This window comes from Amphiura filiformis, chromosome 2 (genome assembly GCF_039555335.1).
Source record: "Amphiura filiformis chromosome 2, Afil_fr2py, whole genome shotgun sequence".
NCBI classification, from domain to species: Eukaryota; Metazoa; Echinodermata; class Ophiuroidea; order Amphilepidida; family Amphiuridae; genus Amphiura; species Amphiura filiformis.
The window spans coordinates 54,865,102-54,885,424 of record NC_092629.1 but is presented as its reverse complement, the minus strand read 5'-3'; the positions used below and the strand labels follow the sequence as shown (position 1 = coordinate 54,885,424).

Sequence of the window (20,323 nt, the reverse complement as noted above, 5' to 3'; positions counted from 1 at the left end):
TAACTCAATTTTTTCCAAAAGTGGATTTAGCGCCTTTTGGAACCAAGCTCTTCTGTTTAGTTTTGACTTTGATAGCTGCACGTACCTATAAGACATTAATCCATTAAAGAAGGTGAAATGGTCAAGGCATTAATAATCTAATATATCAAAATATGAGACCATGCCAGTTCGTTTATTTTCCACGAACAGTTTATAAATCGTGAAACATGGAAATATGTGACACGCTTCACATAATTGTACAAAAGGTGGACAGTGTCGTATTGCATCAACTCAATACGGCTGTAGAGACGGAGACTAAGGAAAAATCCTTACTTAAAACAAAATTAGTATCAGGTTTGGCCATTTGAATTAGGGTATGTCCTCAAAAGTAAATAAATGAAAAGAAATGTTATACTCCACAGTGTGTAATTTAATGATAAGGAAAAAGAATGTTTCATTAACTTATACTTCGAAGAAACAACTTTGGCGACATTATTCTTATTTCGGCAATACACATAATGAGATAGATACGCACAACCGACCTAAGCTAATCGTAGATCAATCCTTTGCGCTCATTTTATGCGTAACAACATTTCTCACAAGTCTGATAATTGAAGGAGAAATCGGTTTATTTTCAAGATGTCTGGCAGTCAGAGTGGCTCGTTTTTGTTGCTTGCATCATTCCTGTTCTTATTCGTGGTCGGGATTACAGGTATGTTTATTCATATATTTGTATTACATTCGAAATATTACCGAGTTTAATATTATTAAATTGTCCGCGTGCAATAAAAATGGATGCGGTAAAAGGTCCACCCACAGGGTCCAAAAATGAAAACAGTTACGATTATTACGTGGTTTGGTTTTTAGTATAAGTCATAAGCTTATTGTTATATGATAAATTCCGCATTAATTTAAAAGTATATGTTATTACACGAGACTGGTAGCACCGTATAAGATTGTAAATCATACTGTTAGGCAGTTAATGTTGTTGGCGACATGATATTTGATGACTGTATAATATTTGGTTTGTAAAACATTAAGGTCGGTATGCACAAAACAAGTTAGACCATGACTAACTATGGAGGTAAGACTTAGTGAGGAATTCCCTTAATCGTTTCTTTTGCTCTTTAACGTCTAACAAAATCCAAAAAAATAAACGGTAGCAATTTAATTGAAGACCTGAGCGCAAGAAGACCGTAAGTCCACTTGGCCCCTGCGTATAGTTTGGTAATGTTTTATACATGTTCAGGGGCCAAAATAAATCTTTCACAACCTTTCATGATGTTTTCACCATGGAATATGTATTAAACATTATAAAACCCTAAGAAACTATACGTAACTTTAGTGTATACATGTTGAGGGGCCAAGTTGACTTACGGTCTTCTTGCGCTCAAGCTATGTGTATTTGCCTTTATACAGGATATACAATAATATGGAATAAGGTATGTAAGTACCAACAAGTTCCTTCTCAAAAAGACTAACCTCCATAATTAGACCAGGTCTAACGTTAGTTAGTTATCTTGTGCATATAATGACCTAACTTTCGGTGTACTAATAATAATGTTTGGAATGTTTTTGTTTGTTTTATATTTCTATTTGATTCCATTAAACAATAATTGCATCAAAATAATTGTTATAAATTGTAGGCGAACATGACAAAAAAGCCTGACACATATAAATAGATTGCTCGTTCCTCCTCGTATTACCTAATGACCGTGCATTGCATCATGGGAAGACACACTTATAGACATATTGTGTGCCAATAGCTACGCAGTGGTATACTTGGTAGATTCATAGTTTTCCTAATTATGATGAATTATGACGGGTTTCTGTAGATTATATCGAATAACATTTATGCTAATATAAACTGATATTATAAGGCCTATTTATAAAAAGAAGCTTAAGTAATAAAAATCAGTGAACGGCAACTGTGATTTATAATTTGATAACTTGTTTGAAGTCTTGTAATGAGAGCTAATCCGATATCCTATTAAATCGCCATAAAATCTAATATGCGATAATCGTCAAAGCCATCTCTTTTTATGTAAAACCGTTGAAAAAAAAGCGATGAAATGGAACTCTTCTTTGAAGCACAAATTCACAATAACTACAACTCCCAAACAGATCCTAGATACGGGCCAGATCATCGTCATTGATCGTTATTGCAAAAATGTTACCAAAGTACCAAAAATAATCTTTCTCTGTGCGTTGAATCGTCACTCGTTTTGCCGGATTCCTGCGGTGCTTTTTAAACACATTTATTAGTGTGTTATAAATTAATTTAGGATGGGAAAGTATTATAAAAACGGGGTTGAACTCCAGCGCCCCTGCATGTATCCCTTTAGGGGAATTATTTTATAAAGAGTGTAAATTCTGACGACACGGCAGTTTCGTGATACTTCCCGTTTTATTTGGTTCTATAAAATGTATAGCCATGGGTCTCCCCTATCCAATGATACCAAGAAAGTACAAAAACGGCCACATAATGTCTCTATGACGTCATAATGTGAGGGCTTCCCACGCAATTTTGAAAAATTCTGGTTATGTACAAAAATATAAGCAAAATTGAATTTTCTCTTAAATATAAAAGGAAATGACTAATTTCACATAAGTAACAAATAAAAAGTCAGTAGCTCTTGAAATAATTTCACAACCCCCCCGGTCATCTTTGACACCCGGTCCTACTCCGGGCAAGGTGCTGGGGAAAAAAATTATCACATAAAATGAGCGCAAAGGATTGATCTACGATTAGCTTAGGTCGGTTGTGCGTAAACGCTTTTTTTTTATGACGTACGCGTTAAGACTGAGCAGATTGGAAAAACGTACGTTAGTTTGTTATAAATTACGAGAATTGAATACATGAATTCAAACCCATCCAAGTCCATGGGAAGTGATTTTTAGAAAAAAAAACCCGTGTTTCATTTTAATTCCTTCAGTTAGATGTACCTGGTCAATATGGTAAGTTTTACGTGCAAATGAGTAGGTTAAACTCTATTAGGTATGACGATTAGCATTTCAGGGACTTCGTGGGGGTTCATTTTAAATGCTGGACTTGGGTGGTTTTTTGAATCATATACAAAAACAACAATGTTGGAATGAGATTACCACTAGTAAGATAATACAAAATAAAGCACACAGACATGTATAATGTTGATAAGCATAATGCCATGTAATATAAACCACACACTTTCTTTGATTAAACCCATTTTTTCCCCAAAAAGTTACTCTCCAGCAATGAATGTGTTACAAGTGGACTTTTATACATATTGGATGTAATCACTGTGTTACAAGACTCAAATCCTGGACTTGGGTGGTTCTTTCATACATGCTATTTTTCACATTCTCAATAGACACAGAGGATGAATTTGAGTTGTCCTTTCATACATAATTATGACAGGCCTTTGCATAGCAACAATTTCCCATGCTTAACTCAATGTGGTCAAAGTATGGACTTGTTTAGTAGACCTCACACAGGAAAAATTGGAGTCCATAATCCAATTTGAGAGCTATATAAACATTATTTTAGTAAGTTGATTTCACAAAACGTTTACATAGTTCTCTTATCATTATGCTGTTTTCAAATGACATGATGACAAGTGCGCTATTATACATTATTATAATCTGTGTATTACAGGACATAATGAATCCGACGTCAATACCCTGAATGAACTCAAAGATTCTTCAGAGCTTGCTCTCTTCAAGTATTTCTTCCAGGGTGCACCAGGAAAAGATGGCCGCGATGGTCGAGACGGAAGAGATGGACATGGTAAGGAAACGAAGCTCCAGACATATACAAAATATTTTTTTATCTTTTTATCGTCTTCGAAGCATTGCGTATTAAATTATGTTTAATTTCCCAAGAGACGAACAAACGGATTCGACAATATGTATTTCTCTTGAACAAAGAGAAAGGGAAATGTCCGTTTGCAGGGGTTAGTTTATGAAATGTTAGAGATTTTAGAGACTTTATTTTCAATAAATATTTGTATCAAGAACGTCAAAATTAAAATGATAAGTAAACAGAACATGCGGAAAAACAATTATTGTTATTTAAGATTGATGAAAAGCATGCCCCGATTAGGCCCACAGGGTTTAAAGTTTTATAGAACTGAGGCTGTACATACAATATTGCAACATTGAAACAAACAACTATACAAACAAACTACCAACCCCGCACCCCACCCCCGTAGGCAATGAGGATAAAGTGCATTGCCCAAGGACACAACACGTTGACACAAGCAGGGTTCGAACTCGCAACCTATGGATTATGAGTCGCTCTCTTGTGCTTAAATGCTGAAGCCTATATTATACCAGTTGGTCTCAAGGGGGCGACATCAAATTTTGTTAGCGATCTACATAATACATTTAATTCAGCCTGCTTTTGATTTGCTAAACTGGACTAACATGCCGCTTAACATCAACAGTATATCAGTGCTCCCCGAATATTATAATTGCAAAAAACAAATACTCTGTAGAGGAACACATTATGCATAGAGCATGAGTTTATTTTCAAAACGATACTTCCCTTACCTAAAAAACTAGCATTCCCTAGCACTCACTAGGCATTCCATTGAATGGTAAAGAACCGTTAATGAATGCCTAAATGGTGAATGCCTCCAATACTATAACATTGAGTTAATAGGCGGTTGTTAGCACTCAACCGCCTGTTTGCTAGCCCTAAACCGCTTATAGCGGTTCATAAGTGGTTCATAAGCCCTCCTCAGAGGCGAAATATGTAAATGAGCTAAGCACTCGTACCACTAAGGAGGCATTCGAACCACTAAGGAGGCATTCAAACCGCCTAGCATTTAAACCACCTAGGTAGCATTCGAACCGCTTGGGAAGCATTCCAACCGCCTAGGAAGCATTCCAACCGCTAGGAAGCATTCCAACCGCTAGGAAGCATACCAACTGCCTCAGAAGCATTCCAACCGCCTACAGGTTAGCACTCGAACCACTTATTTAGCCCTCAACCGCTACTAGTGGTTCGTAAGTGGTTCGTAAGTGGTTCATGAGCCCTCCTCAGAGGCGAAATATGTAAATGAGCTAGGCCCTCGAACCACTTAGTGGCATTCCAACCACCTATGAAGCACTCCAACCGCCAAAGAAATTTCCAATCGCCTCAGAAGCATTCCAACCACCTATAGGCATTCCAACCACCTACAGGTATTTCAACCGCTTATAGGTATTCCAACCACTTACAGGTGAAGCACTCGAACCACTATATAATTATATAGCTATGCTGGCTAAGCAATTCTACGAGAGTGACAAATAGGAATATAATGCACTGCAGAAAAAGCTGGCCACTGCTATGGTTGTTAGTTTATATATATTTCTTTGATGTAATTCTCCAAATTGACTCCTGGAAACAAATTAAATAATTCTTATCAACAACTGTGGAGGTCCAAACTATTCCCTTCATGATAAATGAAGTCAAAAGTGAAAAAAGACAATTTCCCCTAATTTTCCCATTTTCCTGATCAAATGAGGCTCATGATAAGTATTTTTCCATATGATTTCCCATATTTTCCCCGAAAAATAGCACTTGAACCCCTATAGGGGTTGCTATAGGAATTCTAGGAGAGTAAGGATTAAGAATATGCACAAATTTAACTCAAATATATAAGCAAGTATAGCCATGTGCATCAGCAAGAGCCACTAAATTGCATCAAATTGAGAACTAACAAATTGAGTAACATCCCAGTGGGCACAGGTTAGGATTTCGATGTTGTATCAACGTTGAAACAACATCGAAGTTTCAACCTAACCTGATTTCAACCTGATTTTAACCTTAAGGTTAGTTGAAATCACATTGAAATTTCAACCTGATTTCAACCAACTTTCAATGCAAAAATTAAGGAGGTTGAAGTCAGGTTGAAGTCCATTTGCAAATACAACCTGATTTCAACCAGTCGACGTTGACATTTCAACCTGACTTTAATGTTAGGTGTGCCCACTGGGATCAGTGTGTTTTATAAATACACAAAAATAATTATTGCTACCTAATGATGTAATTTGTTCTTGTTGTTTGGTTTCATTGTTTGAGTTAGCTCTTCTTGCGCCATATGAGTGCTTTTTTTAGTGGATTTGTGCGTGGTATAAATGTACACTGTCATATTATTAATGTTTAATAATGCCCCAATATGCTAACTAGCTCCTCCTTCCTAACACTAGACCATTCCATATTTCAAGAAACTGCCTGCATAAAAACCTATATTCAAAGTTACATCTAGTCATATTTATAAGCTTACCTATACTTACACCATCCATATTGTGGCATATTATTGTACACAAAGATAACTACATGGATCCCATACATGTATGATGTTGTCCACATAAATTAAAAACCTCGCGTCGAGGTTTTGCCAAGTTTTAAAAATAACGATTACTTAATGAAATAACGGTTAGTTCATGAAAAAGAAGAAGTGAAATTTAGCAAAACGCGACGAGGTTTATTTGCCCGTAAGAGAGCTCTATTGTTCCGCTATTGTATCCACTATTGTATTCTATTCATAAAAGCTACTGCAAGAATCGCGGCAATCCCTGATATCGCTGGTGTCTGCCGCCGGCATTTCGCATTTATTAACATTCAAAATGATCCGATACTCTTACATTTATAGACTTATTAGTGCTTTTTATATAATATTCAGAAATTGCAATTATGAAAACTACAAACTTTGAAAGTGAAAATATATTACCATCGAAAATATATCATACTTAAATTCGATAGAATCTATAGAGGCATTGCATGTCATGATGTGACGTATCATCCCGTAAATATGGCAGACTACTCAAATGCATTCAACAAAAGCATGATTGCAATCTACCGTGACAGTTCGTCTCACACACATAACCCTGCACTACGATCAAATAGGTTGATGACAACATTTGATTGAATGGACTGTACTCCGCCATAACTACGGTGAAGGACACGGGTTCAAATTCTTTGTTTGGAGCCAATCAATAATTTCATGCAGGGCCTCTATAGATACCCAACCCAGAAGTGCCCATTTATTTTCTAATTTTTTGTAATCGCGCCCAAATATCCCCGCAAATATCTTATACACGGTTTTATTGATTCATTTTGGGCATTTCAAAAGTTAGAAGTCGTCAAAAATGGCAACATCCATTGATAGCAATAGTTGAGTAAACATTGTCTAAACACTAGATAAAAAGACAGCTTTGTACTACAGAGAAGATGTGAGGAAAAGGAGATAGATCCAGCTATCCTCAAACAAAATATGTGTGCTGCCGCTCATTCAAAATTAATCACGCTATTCAGGTTTAACCAAAGAGCTTTTAAATAGAAATAGAGTCGCAATAGATTATATAATCTTTTGTTCGTTTGATGCCGATTAGAAGTTGCGACAGGCTATTCATAAAAGTGGTACCATTGTTTCGAATAAAGGGGTTCCGCCATTAAATTGGTCACTGATCCGGCATCATATTAACGCTCTACACAACAGGCGAGTATCAATAAGTGACCACACTACAGTCATGTGTAAGGGCAGTCATGTGTAAAGTGGTACCATTGTATTCACGTATCCCAAATGTGTGCTTGTGTGGGTCTGAAATCTATAAGGAGGCTTTATCTGTCGATGCAATCATCTTTACCACCCACCTGACGTTAGGCGTTTCATTTAAATAAATTGAATGCTCTTGCTGGTCGATTACACATTAGAATGTATGAAGGCTGCCATGTCCAGTCCATATATCTATATTACACTATAATGGTAATCGCTCTACGTATACATGTAAGTATAAGTATAGGCCTATAAAGGTTGTTTTTAAAAAATTCCATTTAATTTTATTTTAAGAAGGAGATTGGTATAGAAAAAGTGGCGTACCCAAAGAGGGGAGGGGGTAGGGGAGGGGCAGAATCACCTCTGTGAGAAGTCTTGGGAGGGGAGGAGGGAGGAAGAGGGGAGGAGGGAATATGGAGAATGAGAGAGGGCTGGAGGAAGGGAGAAATAAAAAGATATAATAAAGACAAGTAGATAAATAGAAATATAAGGAAAATGATGGGAATGAGAGAGGGAGGGTGAGAGGGGATGGGACAATGAGAGCGAGGGAGTGATAAAGTGTAGGCCTAGGAAAGAATAAGTACAGAGAAGGGAAAAGAAAGGAATGATGAATACAATTAATAATAATTATTAGGCCTATATAATAACTAAACACATAACAGCACTGGGCAGCCATTCGATGATGTCAATGCCTTTATTCGTTACGTAATTAAAACGCCCAGTCAGATGTATTTCACACCTACCAAACACAACTCACCCAATTTCGCAAACTGGACGTTGAATGTACACTCTCATGAATATTGATTGGCAACATTTTCCAATATGTCAGCGCTCTAATCGGAAACAATAGAACAATAGACCCTGCAGAGCGTTGGGTTTAACAATAAAATACAATAAAGAGGTTCGAACCCATGATGGGTGTGATACACAACTTGCTGCTTAATAGTTTTAGGGAAAGATCAGTGTCTGTATATCATCATACTATGCATACCATGCATGCAGACCCTAACATCCAGTTATATTTCAAATAAAATATGACCGAAGTTCCATGGCAAATTATAATTTCTGTCGCTTGTTGACTCTTTCAACCTCTACGATTTATGATACATACTATTTTCAATTATCAAAATATCTTTATTAGGTTTGCAGGAAATGACAGGAAAATACATACAAACACTCTCCCTAAATAATTATAATTCGAAATAATAACACCTATTCATTTATTCATTATAAACCTCTCGCAAACTGGAATGTGTATGTGGTGAATTTTAATAACCGATATATGGAAACAAACAGGTACTATAATATTATTCAAAATCAAGACTAATAATAATATCAAACAAATCCTCCTACTAGAACAGTACACTTAATTTAGGCCCAGGATTTAGGCCTGCATTATAATTATAGACCAAAGGTAAAAATAATTGAAGAGATAACAAGAAACCTTTCGTGCTTGGCCACTGTAGTGCTTGGCTGATCCTTGCTGGATGAAGGTCAATATTGATCTATTATGTGAGTGAAATCAAACACCGTGTCCTTGTTGCTACTCCCATGTAATCGAAGGTCGTAAAAATTAATCCGATAACAATAGAGGGTATTTATTACTACATCATTGATGTGGTTGCTCAATGCTCATGCATAAAATTCTTCCACATAGGCTGTTTAGCTTAATCATGTTAATCGGGAAGTGACCTCTTGAAATGATATCATCACACTGATCAGAATGATCTTTATGTTATTACAGTGCGGCCCACATAAAATGTTCAACACAAAGTGAACGATGTTATAACTTGGAGGGCTAACAAACCAACACCGCCAAATTCGACTGACGTGTGTACAACGTGAGAAGCTATGAGGAAATGGGACACTCGTTTATGGCCAGCTAAGCGGCTCAGAACGTGGGACTAGCTACGCGTAGCTTCTTTCTCGTTACGTGCAGCTTATTAACCAATCAGATTCGCGGTTTTAAACACGTGGAGCTGATGTAAACATCCTCTCTCACAAATATTACGTTGTTAATTTTGTAAATGAAAATATCTGTAGTATATCAGCAAAAAATGGTATAGGTGCTATTAAAGTAATATCTGAACAGAATGATGATTGTTCTATATTTAGGGGGCTATCATTTTCTTCGGAAGGGGATCCAAAATATAGGGGGCCATACTTTTTTGGAAAGAAAAATAAGGGGGAGGGGGGTCATAAATTGATAATGACAAAATGTAGGGAGTCACAAGATGACTACAGATAGTGTGTTTATTGTATTCAAAAAGACTGATTTCAATACAATTTTAGCCTGTCTAGGGGGTAAGAGCTGGTAAGGTGTATCGGTGGTGAAAGTCGGGGGTCATAACATTTTGATGCCGAAATAGTGAGGGCCGCAATTTATTGACGCCGACTTTTTGTAAATTTAGGAACCCCCCCTTCCGAAAAAATGATGACCCATTTTACTCTCTCCATATTTACACAGTGGCATGTGATATCGCTTTCCTGCAATATCTTTACACAGCGCTTTACATCAGTAGTAGTTGTTGTTTGACCTTCATATCCCCTGCACCGCTAATACAGCCCGAGTATAAAGTTACTTGCTATTATAAACACGGTGTAAACTTGGAAAAAACTAAATAAATATGCTTTGTGTCATTTTAGCCAGGCATTAGCAACATGTTCTCTTGACACGTGCTGTGATTTGGCCTCCTTTCCGGGCCTCCTTTATGCACTTATCAAATGCAACCCCGGCCCCTGGGGACCCGGGGATGGCCGGGTCGTGAGCCGTGGATTTTGGGTTTAAAAGTTCAAGTCCCGGGTAAACACCTGGCCAGTCCCGGACCCACCCGGGCAAAACTCTCAGCCACTCCCCGGCCCTCCCGGGGCGAATATCCGATGCAAACCGATACAAACCCCGGGTATTCCTCGGCCCAAGTTCCCGGCCCTGAGCATCGGATATAGGCCTGGATCTTAATATGGTTTTAATATCGCGGCAATCTTGACATGCAGGCTCAAAATTCGGCAGGTATGTCTTCAATGGACTGCCAAGCTCTGGACATGCAGGCCTACAAGTGTGTTCCATTGTAAATACGTCAGAGGGTGATCCCTGTGTGCCATCACTATATTTAATATGCATGCTTGTTTTAAATATTAGGAGGCATGAAAGGCGGGTCGGAAAATGCCGGGAATAAACCAGGAATGTTGTATTGATGTAGGGCCTACATGTATGATTAAAACATCAAAGATATGAAAGAAACAGATCACAACATTTACATCTGTCCAGGATACGAGAGTGGCGAATGTTCGATCTTCGCATTAACATTTTATGCACATAATATTTATGATTTTTTGATGTCAATACAAAAACTTCAATTATAATGCGGCTATTCTGTAAAGGCCAATAACCCCATTCAAATAGGCCTGTCTTGTATCTTGTTTAAAATCAAATGACCATCTATCAAACTTTTGGAGCACAAGTTATTAATATTTTGTTTCACCAGGTTGTCATTTTGGATATTATTTAAAAAATCCTTTCAACATCCTTCCAACATGAAAATATAATATAGTTTTGAAAATCTGTATATTAACACAAGACATTGGATTCAATTTTTATATCATACACCTATAATAATTTTTTTAAAGAAGAAAAATACAGCTATTTACTCTGGGCGGGTGGTTTAAAACTTGTCCATGATACGGGAGTGGCGAATGTTCGATCTTCGATCTTTGCATAAACATTTTAAGCACATAATATTATAATAAATAAAATACATTTGGCATATATAAGCATACATATAGCAGGCGCTCGTTTGGACGTGCATGTCATGAAGCCAGTGTGGTCTGGTTTAACATGTTAACTTTAGAGGCCCGCTAAATAAAAATTTGGAAACAACAGCCAAGATTTTGTTTTTGAAATGGATTTATAATATGAACAGTAACATTAATGTGGCGACTCAGTTGATTATTAATATACACCCACGGCTCAAGTACGGCAAAAGTGATAGGATTACCCGGCCCATAAATGCGGGCATCCTTACTAGCAACCCACGGCCATGTTCACGGCCCATTTTACTGGTTGGAAAACCCCGGGTAAGGTACGACATAATCCCGGCCCTCGCCCTGGTAAAGTCCCGGCCCAATTTCCCGGGGTTTTGGCCGACGTCAATTCTTCTACCAGTCCCGGCGAACACCCGGCTCCCCCCGGGACACATTTTGAGTCACTCCCGGGTCACATGATGTCAAGTCCCGGACCATCCCCGGGTCCCCAGGGGCCGGGGTTGCATTTGATATGTGCATTACCCGTTCGTTATCTATGCTAATTCCGTAAATTAATTACAAGATAATAATTGTGAAAGAGGATACCTATAACTATACTACGCGCAGCTAACGACCCAACCACGTGATTAAATTTGACTATTTTGATTGGACAAACAGCTGCTCGTAACCAGAAAGAAGCTACGCGTAGCTGTTCCACGCTTTTGGCCCCCTTGGCTTGCCATACTCGTTGTCTGATAATGCATGTGTTTATGGTTCGGATAGCGGTTACTTAGCAGCTCTCGTTCCGCTTGGGTTTATTGAATACACTCTATATATAGTCATCAATATGTCGTTTCCAGTCCCTGGCTGAACTATAGGGTTCAGCTATTATTTTTTTAAATAATTCTTTTACCCCATGCAGCTGATTAGGGTGGTTACGGGTCGTTTAAAAACCACTAACCGCGAAATGAGGATATCGAACATAGGCCCCGCAGGGCTACAAAAAACTGCTAACCGCGAAATATGGATATCCAACTAGTTTGCCCCTCGAAGCTTTAAAAAACCACTCATCGCGAAATATGGATATGCAACTAGTTTGCCCGCAGGGCTACAAAGAACCACAAACCGCGAAATATGGATATCCAACAAGTTTGCCCCACAGGGCTACAAAGAACTGCTAACCGCGAAATATGGATATCCAACTAGTTTGCCCCTCGAAGCTTCAAAAAACCACTCATCGCGAAATATGGATATCCAACTAGTTTGCTTTGCAGGGCTACAAAGAACCATTAACCGCGAAATATGGATTTCCAACTACTTCGCCTCGCATGGCTACAAAGAACCACTTACCGCGCAATATCTTTTTACCTCAAAAAAAGAATTAATATCTACCAAAACACGTTTCAAAACGTAAAAGGGGCCAAGTTTAAAAATCTTTCCTGTGTGGCTTTTCGCCCTTTTTTAAACTTGGTCCCATTTATGAAAGTTTCTAAAGACCCATACGAAGTCATCTTTAGGCTACTTGTTTGTTTTCTTAGTTGTCAGTGTTCATTTTGTAGAGTAAATTAATTAATATTCGTGCTTGATTGAATTTTTTCCGTAAAGACGTTATAATGTATTTTGATTTAAGCAAAAGTAGCAAATAATACTCACGTTGTTAAGTTCTTCATCGTCTTGTGCGATCCTGCGCCTTATGTACAGATGTAGGGCCTATAATATGTAACAGGTTGACAGACAGTCAATTTGCTAAGTATATATAATACTCTACTACTCTTTATGAACACGCAATATAATGAAACATAAACCTTCAAATGTTTTTGATAATACATAGCCTACGTCATATTGCACCGCTTTCGAACAGTCTTAAACCTAATTGTTGCATGTAGAAATTAGGACTCATTCTTCATGTTATTACGGTACCACTTTACTGAATGGGACCAAGTTTAAAAAAGGGTGAAAAGCCACACAGGAAAGATTTTTTAAACTTGGCCCCTTTTTACGTTTTGAAACGTGTTTTAGTAGATTTGCATTGTCATGTAACATCCCAAATGTAAAGAGTGAAAAATAAGGCCTATAATAAAGCTGGAAACATGAAAGGATTAAGAATCCATCATCTCTGCATTCACACCAGTTTAAAATGGCAGTTAGAAATATATTCCCATCATGCACCTGTTTGACCCTTGGGTCAACCACCAAGGAATGCTAGTCAAGGCTATTAGCAGAATGCCTAATTGAATCGAATGCCTATTACTTAGAAATTTTTTAACCGAATGCCTAATACTTAAAGAAATTTTTCAGTGGAATGCCTATTACTTTAGAATTTTTTTAACCGAATGCCTATACTTAGAAATTTTTCAGTGGAATGCCTATTACTTAAGAATTTTGTAAACCGAATGCCTATGACTTATCCGAATGCCACTGAGTGCCTATAGCAAACCGCCTAATCCTAGAATCACTTAGGAATGCCTAAGTTATGAATGCTTAGGAATGCCTAAGTTAATAGTATTGAGCTTTAACGAGGGCTTAATGAGTAAATAGGCATTCAGTAGCATTCTTGTGAGGCATTCGGAATGCCTGTGAACCATCTCTATAGGCATTCATTATCTGCTGAGTGCTAGTGACCACCTAGTACCGCTATCCTTGGCACTCGAGGGCTTGGCGAATACTTACAGAATGCCAAATAGGCATTCATGTTTGGTAAGGGTTATTTTGGTGGGGAAAATTAGTCGTGTTGCATAAACCGCGAAACGCAGTGCAAAACTGTTAATAGACCTTTTTCCATACTTCCCATCATGCACTATTTCGGGGTACTTCAACCGCATTCCGCCTTTCGGGTGTCCCAAAACACATCATCTCACCGGGGAGAATTCTATTACTTACATATTTGATATTATACGGACATTTCGGCTGGCGACTTCATTGGAAAGGGAATCACGAACAATGGCGCCGATGACTTTTCGTAGACGAAAAAAATCAGAAAAAAGTTTCGTGTTACCTTTTATAGACTTGAAGGTGCAAGGTTAATTAATTACACTACACGCAGTGATACACTCTAGGCGACCGCTTCAAGTTTTTTCCGAAATGTTGAAATTACTTACACAGATGTTCTTCATCACTCTATAAAATGCATCACTAGTGTAACTCGTGTGTAAACAATTAGTAACATCGACGGAATTGATGATTATGGAATCAGTATGCCCATATTAAGACAAAATATTTGCAATGACCATCAGTTGCACTCGACCCATGAGCCTGATGGACTACGTCATACCCCCTGGCATAGTGCATGATGAGAAAAAGGGGGAAAATGTCTACGTCTTTCTGGCGTTACACGTGGAAGTTTGTATGAAAGATGCACACGGCACCTCTTTTTTATACGGCCAATAATCTTACACACGGTTCAATATATAATCTGCACGTATGAACCGCACTTATTGAAGTAAATTTTTCACACCTCACTGTTGCTTTATTATAATGATATCTTACAACAACAAAAATAATAGATCATATTAATAGTTAGACTTTCCTTCATGTGTTCAATATCCTTGACTGTCTTACATGTGTCGTAAAACGGTAACATTTTGTGCAGTTTCTGCGTTGTCGCAGTGTTCATTTTGTACTTGCAGAATCTTCAATACTGGCTAAATAATCCCTCGCTACGTTACAGTCATTTTGACAAGTTGGACGAGCGTACGACCACCGTGAGTCGACATGACGAATGTTTATAATTATTCTGAAATTCGGACGCATGACCCTATACAAGTAGAATGGTCCTCTAGAATGAAAAAAATGACAATTAGCTATAATTAGATATTGAAATAGTGAACTTATCAGAGTATAACATGTGTATAATGAACTTTCAAAGTAAAAGCGAGCCCTCGGCTTTGAGATCGCGAGCATGCAGGTCAATATGTGGTCAATACTTTGCATTGATTTAAGAACCAACAGCTGAACTTTGTTGTAATTTTCAGATGGCAATCCAGCACCAGCATGTTCATCAGTAGATTCAAGAGGTATACAAGGCCCACCAGGGGAGCCTGGCAGAGGTACGTTTGCTAGAACCTTTATCCTGCGTAAACAGCAGACAACCTAGTGCAAATCGGCATGCATACACCGTGCTTAATACGTTTCACATAGTGACGTATTTGCACCACGTATTTTATTTAAAATTGATTTTTTTTTGCAGAGTAAGCTGTGTGCTCTGATAGTGATGAATGAAATACATCGAAAATATAATATATTTTCATTACTTTAAACCAGGTTTTAATGTTTGAATCAAGATTATGCATCAACTGAAAATCGCTAAATTTTCAAACTCGATTCGAGATGCGTATTTTGCAAATGCGTCAGTATGTTAGGCACTTGAAACTTGATTCTGAGTTTAGCGTCCGCCGCCCGCGTTATGAATTTTGTGCCGCGTTTGAGATGTGAAATCTGAAAATAATTCATTATTGTGCAAATTACTACTAAACCAGAAAGAAAATTTGTTGTGCACAATTTTTAAACCCTTCAAAAACTATAGAAAACTTTGACAACTAGTGGAAGAATTCATCTAAATATTTGAGCATTAAAAATACAGATTTTTGACCCTTGCTCTATCCAATTATTTCAATTATACCTTTGGGATACCAGGGTAGACTAGAAGTGAACTTAACCTTGCCATGGACATTGTTTATGTTTATAATTTAAGATAGGAGATATTATATGAAAGACCTATTTTTAACAAATTGGTGCCAATAATAATTATTTCAGTGTTCTGCATGATTGTTATTTTTGTATAAATGAGTCACCCCCCCATCCTCAAATGTATACAGAAAGGTTAGTACAAATTGGAGTGAAGAAGACTGATATACTTCGGAGTACATAAAAGTTTGTTTTAAAACTTGATTTAAACAAAAAGCAAGATAATTATACTTTTATAAATGTTTTGTGTATTTGTGACATTTGGGACCCAAATAGAATGAACAAAAGTGCATAAGCATTGGTAAAAGGCCGCGTATAATGAAACCTTGAAAATAATGAATAATGAAATAGTTGCCTCATTATGAGCTGAAAAAAATGGACGCTAAACTCAATATCAAGTTTCAAGTGCCTTATGCGGCCGACGATTTGTGTTATCCTAGTCACAAAGATTTAAAAAAGCATAGTTTGACAAACCTATGACGTACGGTTATGGCGTTATGCGCAAAATGGTAAAATTGTGACGTCTTCACGAGATCTAATACTACAGCCTGTCTCAAAAAAAATTGTGCAAGTGAAAATCGCCCTCTATGGTAATTAGAAAATACAGTTGTGACATGATGCTTACATCAACTTCAAGGGAGTAGTCTTAGCTCTCAAATACCGTTTGTTCTGTTCAATTTGCTGGTTTTAATCTCGAGATATGTTTAGTTAACAACGAAATGGTAAAATCACAATTGTGCCACTTTTACTAGGGAAGATCAAGAGGACTGTACATGTAAATCAAAGATAGCATCAAGTTTATCAAGAGTTCATTCGTGAAATCAAAAGAACGCATTATACAACAATAAAATTAGTTTTTACTGTTTTTACTGTTTTATCATGATACAGGTATTATATGATTCTCTTTTTCCACTTAAAACAAATTAAAACAGAAATAGATAGGCCTATTTCACATTCTGCTGTAAAATTAAATACATGTCCATGTCAATAATTTTATCATGGTAAATACTGTTTTCTTTGTCACTCAAGACATGTTAAAATACAAACAAATATTGCAAACTTATAAAGTTAACGAGCGCGTATTACTTGTTGGAAGAGAAATTAGACAAAATAATGCATGCGCGCTGATGTTGATCAATATCAGCTATCATTGATTTACATGTGCGGCCCTATAAAAGTGGCACAATTGTGATTTTACCCTTTCGTTGTTAATTAAACATATCTCGAGATTAAAACAAGCAAATTTAACAGAACAAACGGCATTTGAGAGCTACGAATGCGCCCTTGACGTTGATGTAAGCATCATGTCACACCGGTATTTTCTAATTGCCATAGAGGGCGCGTTTCACTTGCACAATTTTTTTATAGACAGGCTGTATGTATATATATTTTTAGTGATAGTGGGATTTTTTTATTATCAGGGAGCGGATTTCCAGCCACCCTCGGAAGTCAAATAGTGCGTCCCTTGTACATAGCAATAATTATTCAAATAATTTATCGACAGATGGGGAAATGGGCGCTATTGGAACGCCCGGAAAGGTGGGGCCACAAGGTTTGAGAGGTTTACAGGGCCCTCAGGGGTCACCGGGGTCACGCGGCACACCTGGGGCGGATGCTACCAATCCTGTTATTTCTGGTGCTGTTTATATTCGATGGGGCCGATCAACATGTCCCTCTACTGCTGATTTGGTCTATAATGGTAAGTGCAACCATTGGGCGTGATATTACACTGTAGCCTGATTGTAGGATCACAGTGACAAAAATCATGAACGTGAATTTTAGAGTTTGATGGGGCAGTGAGCTTTAAAGGCGAATATTTTTTTTAATGTTACCCTATTTTGGCCTATTTTTGGTGCTAGTAAAAGGAAGATTCACAGGGCAATTATTACAGAATTCTTCTTCCGTTACGAGGACACTTTTTTGGACTTGTCCACCAATTTCCCACCCGATATGTGTACCCTATCATAATTATTAGGTTGTGCCTAGTAATAGTAATATTTGCAAATGTCATGATTTAAAAATACAGTTTGAAAAAATAAAAGATTAAAAACATATTTCAGAAATTATATTATTCATCTGCGAATGAGAGAAAACAAACTTAATCCGATAAATAAGCGAGTAAACCAATACTAATATCAACAATTTGAAAGCAACTGGCGTGTACCGGGGCCTGTATAATTCATAGATTTTTGCTAATGAAAAAGGAAACGTTACATATTGCTATTTAAAATTGAAACGACAATGGTGATCTTATAAAACGTCACAAAAGGTGGTACGGCGTCTGGGATAATACCTTTTAAAATAGCATGAGATTAAAGTGTTTACAAAAATGTTATTACAACTCTCAAACAGGACTAGCTGGTGGAGAACACTACACACACCAAGGAGGCGGCTCCAACTATCTTTGTCTTCCTTCGACACCAGAATATGACGAACATCAATCAGGTGATGAAGGGGGTAGAGGCCACGTATACAGTGCAGAATATGAGACGCACAACTTCCCTCCTTTTGCGTCGAAAGCCGAACACGAAGTTCCATGTGTTGTCTGTCACGCATCTAATCGAGGAAGCATGCTAATGATCCCAGCAATGAAGACATGCCCCACTGGATGGACGGAAGAGTATCACGGTTATCTTATGACGGACGATTATAGACATCGCAGACGTGACTTTGTTTGCATGGATCGTTCCCCAGAAAGTTTGTCAGGTGGTAGTAGCGGCAATCAGAATGGGGCTCTGTTTTACCCAGTTGAAGGGCGCTGTGGTGGTACAAATCCTGGTAATTTGCCTTGTCCACCTTATACGAGTGGTCGAGAACTATCCTGCGTCGTTTGCACGAAATAATATTTTACAATGTATCGCGAAAGATTTACTGGAAAAGGAGTCTGGTTTGCCATGTTTAATTCTGGTTTCGATTATTATAATAATAACTATGTTTGATATCTTCTCTCTGTCGGAGTAAACGGTACTATAATATTTTGCCGATTTCCGTTCACAAATTAAGCGTACCGGTATCCGACATGTGGGTATTAATATCCACAAGGTCCTATGCACACAGTTGACGTTGCGCGCGTATACGCGAGTGTTAACGCTTAAAAGGAACCTTGCAAAAGATTATAGGGATGTGGAAGTTAATTATGTAGATATTTACGAAAGTCTTTAGTTTTATGACTTTGGGAGTTATATTCCGGCTTTCATATTTCAACATGTCCATATATCCAATCGTTATAATGTTTGTATTTATTATATGCTTTTCATTGTTAGTTAATATTTTCACTTTCGATCCTCGTTTACGTTCGCGTATTACAACATTACTATCATGGAAATTAAACCAAATCGAGTCCTTCATTTCGAATTTGCTGGACTCCTTGCTTACTAGTGTAGTAAGTGGCGTCAGTACGAGTTTTACTAGACGCAGGGTTCGCTCAAAATGCTGATATATATACATACCCGCGCACTTTTAAAGGCATAGATAGGTGCGCGTGCGAAAAAGCTACGTCGATACGTCACTGACTACCTGGAGAAAAATCAGTATAATATATAAAGAAATTTAGCATCAGTGCTAGAAACTGAAAGAAGCTTGGAGATTATTAATTTGCATTGGTTTTGTTTGTGCCTAGTATATAGCGTACGTCTTAGTCCAAGTTGTTTCTTGCGCTAACAGTGATTGATTGAATGAATTAATGATGCTGCTAGTGTATTAATGAAAGTAAAACAATAAATTGTTATCATTATTGATATCACAATAGTGTTCATTTTATAAATCTGGATTCAATCCTATTCGAAATACTTTGTCCCTATTATTTTAAAGGAGTTTAGCTGTGGTGTAAGAAAGGGGGTTGAAAAATAATATCTATTTGCAACTTACGACCATGCTTGTCATGTCAAAGTAGAACAATATTTTGTTATATTGTCATCATCAACTCTACAATCCAGGAAAAAAATAGTTGGCACACGTGCACTAACCAATTGAAATGCGTGTCCTATCAATATTGGAGAAGCGAGTGAAACATACATGCAGTATATGTGAAGTACAGACTACCCCCTATATCTCACCCTTCCCCGCTGCACTCCCCATCTTTCAATGTTGGAGGGACTCGCGGGCCTGTTGACAACATGGCTTGGTCCAACATTGAATTGGGGGGGGGGGGGGAGCGGGGGCAGAGATATACCAAAAGACAGGCTAAGTGTGCCAACCTTTTTTTCCTGGATTGTAGCTCAAATACCTTTTAAAAAATGTTTAAATAGCCCTAAAATTGCTGCCATGGTGACTCTCTAGATGAAAAAGTTGCATACAAATTTAAAGTTTGCACTGGAACTCAAGCCAGTCTAATATAATACGGGCTCTATATGACTAGCCTTGATTTCAAGGCGTAAGATAATGGTTTCTACACAGAT

General features: G+C 37.6%; 1 protein-coding gene across 1 annotated transcript; it reads left to right on the top strand.

The window, feature by feature from the left end:
* The first annotated feature begins 611 nt into the window (after positions 1-611).
* LOC140146400 (uncharacterized) lies at positions 612-19,745 on the top strand. Its single transcript, XM_072168234.1, has 5 exons — positions 612-691; positions 3,614-3,745; positions 15,215-15,289; positions 17,431-17,625; positions 18,279-19,745. The coding sequence occupies exons 1-5, from the start codon at positions 619-621 to the stop codon at positions 18,767-18,769; spliced, it is 966 nt and encodes a 321-aa protein (XP_072024335.1). The 5' UTR covers positions 612-618; the 3' UTR covers positions 18,770-19,745.
* The last annotated feature ends 578 nt before the right edge of the window (positions 19,746-20,323 follow it).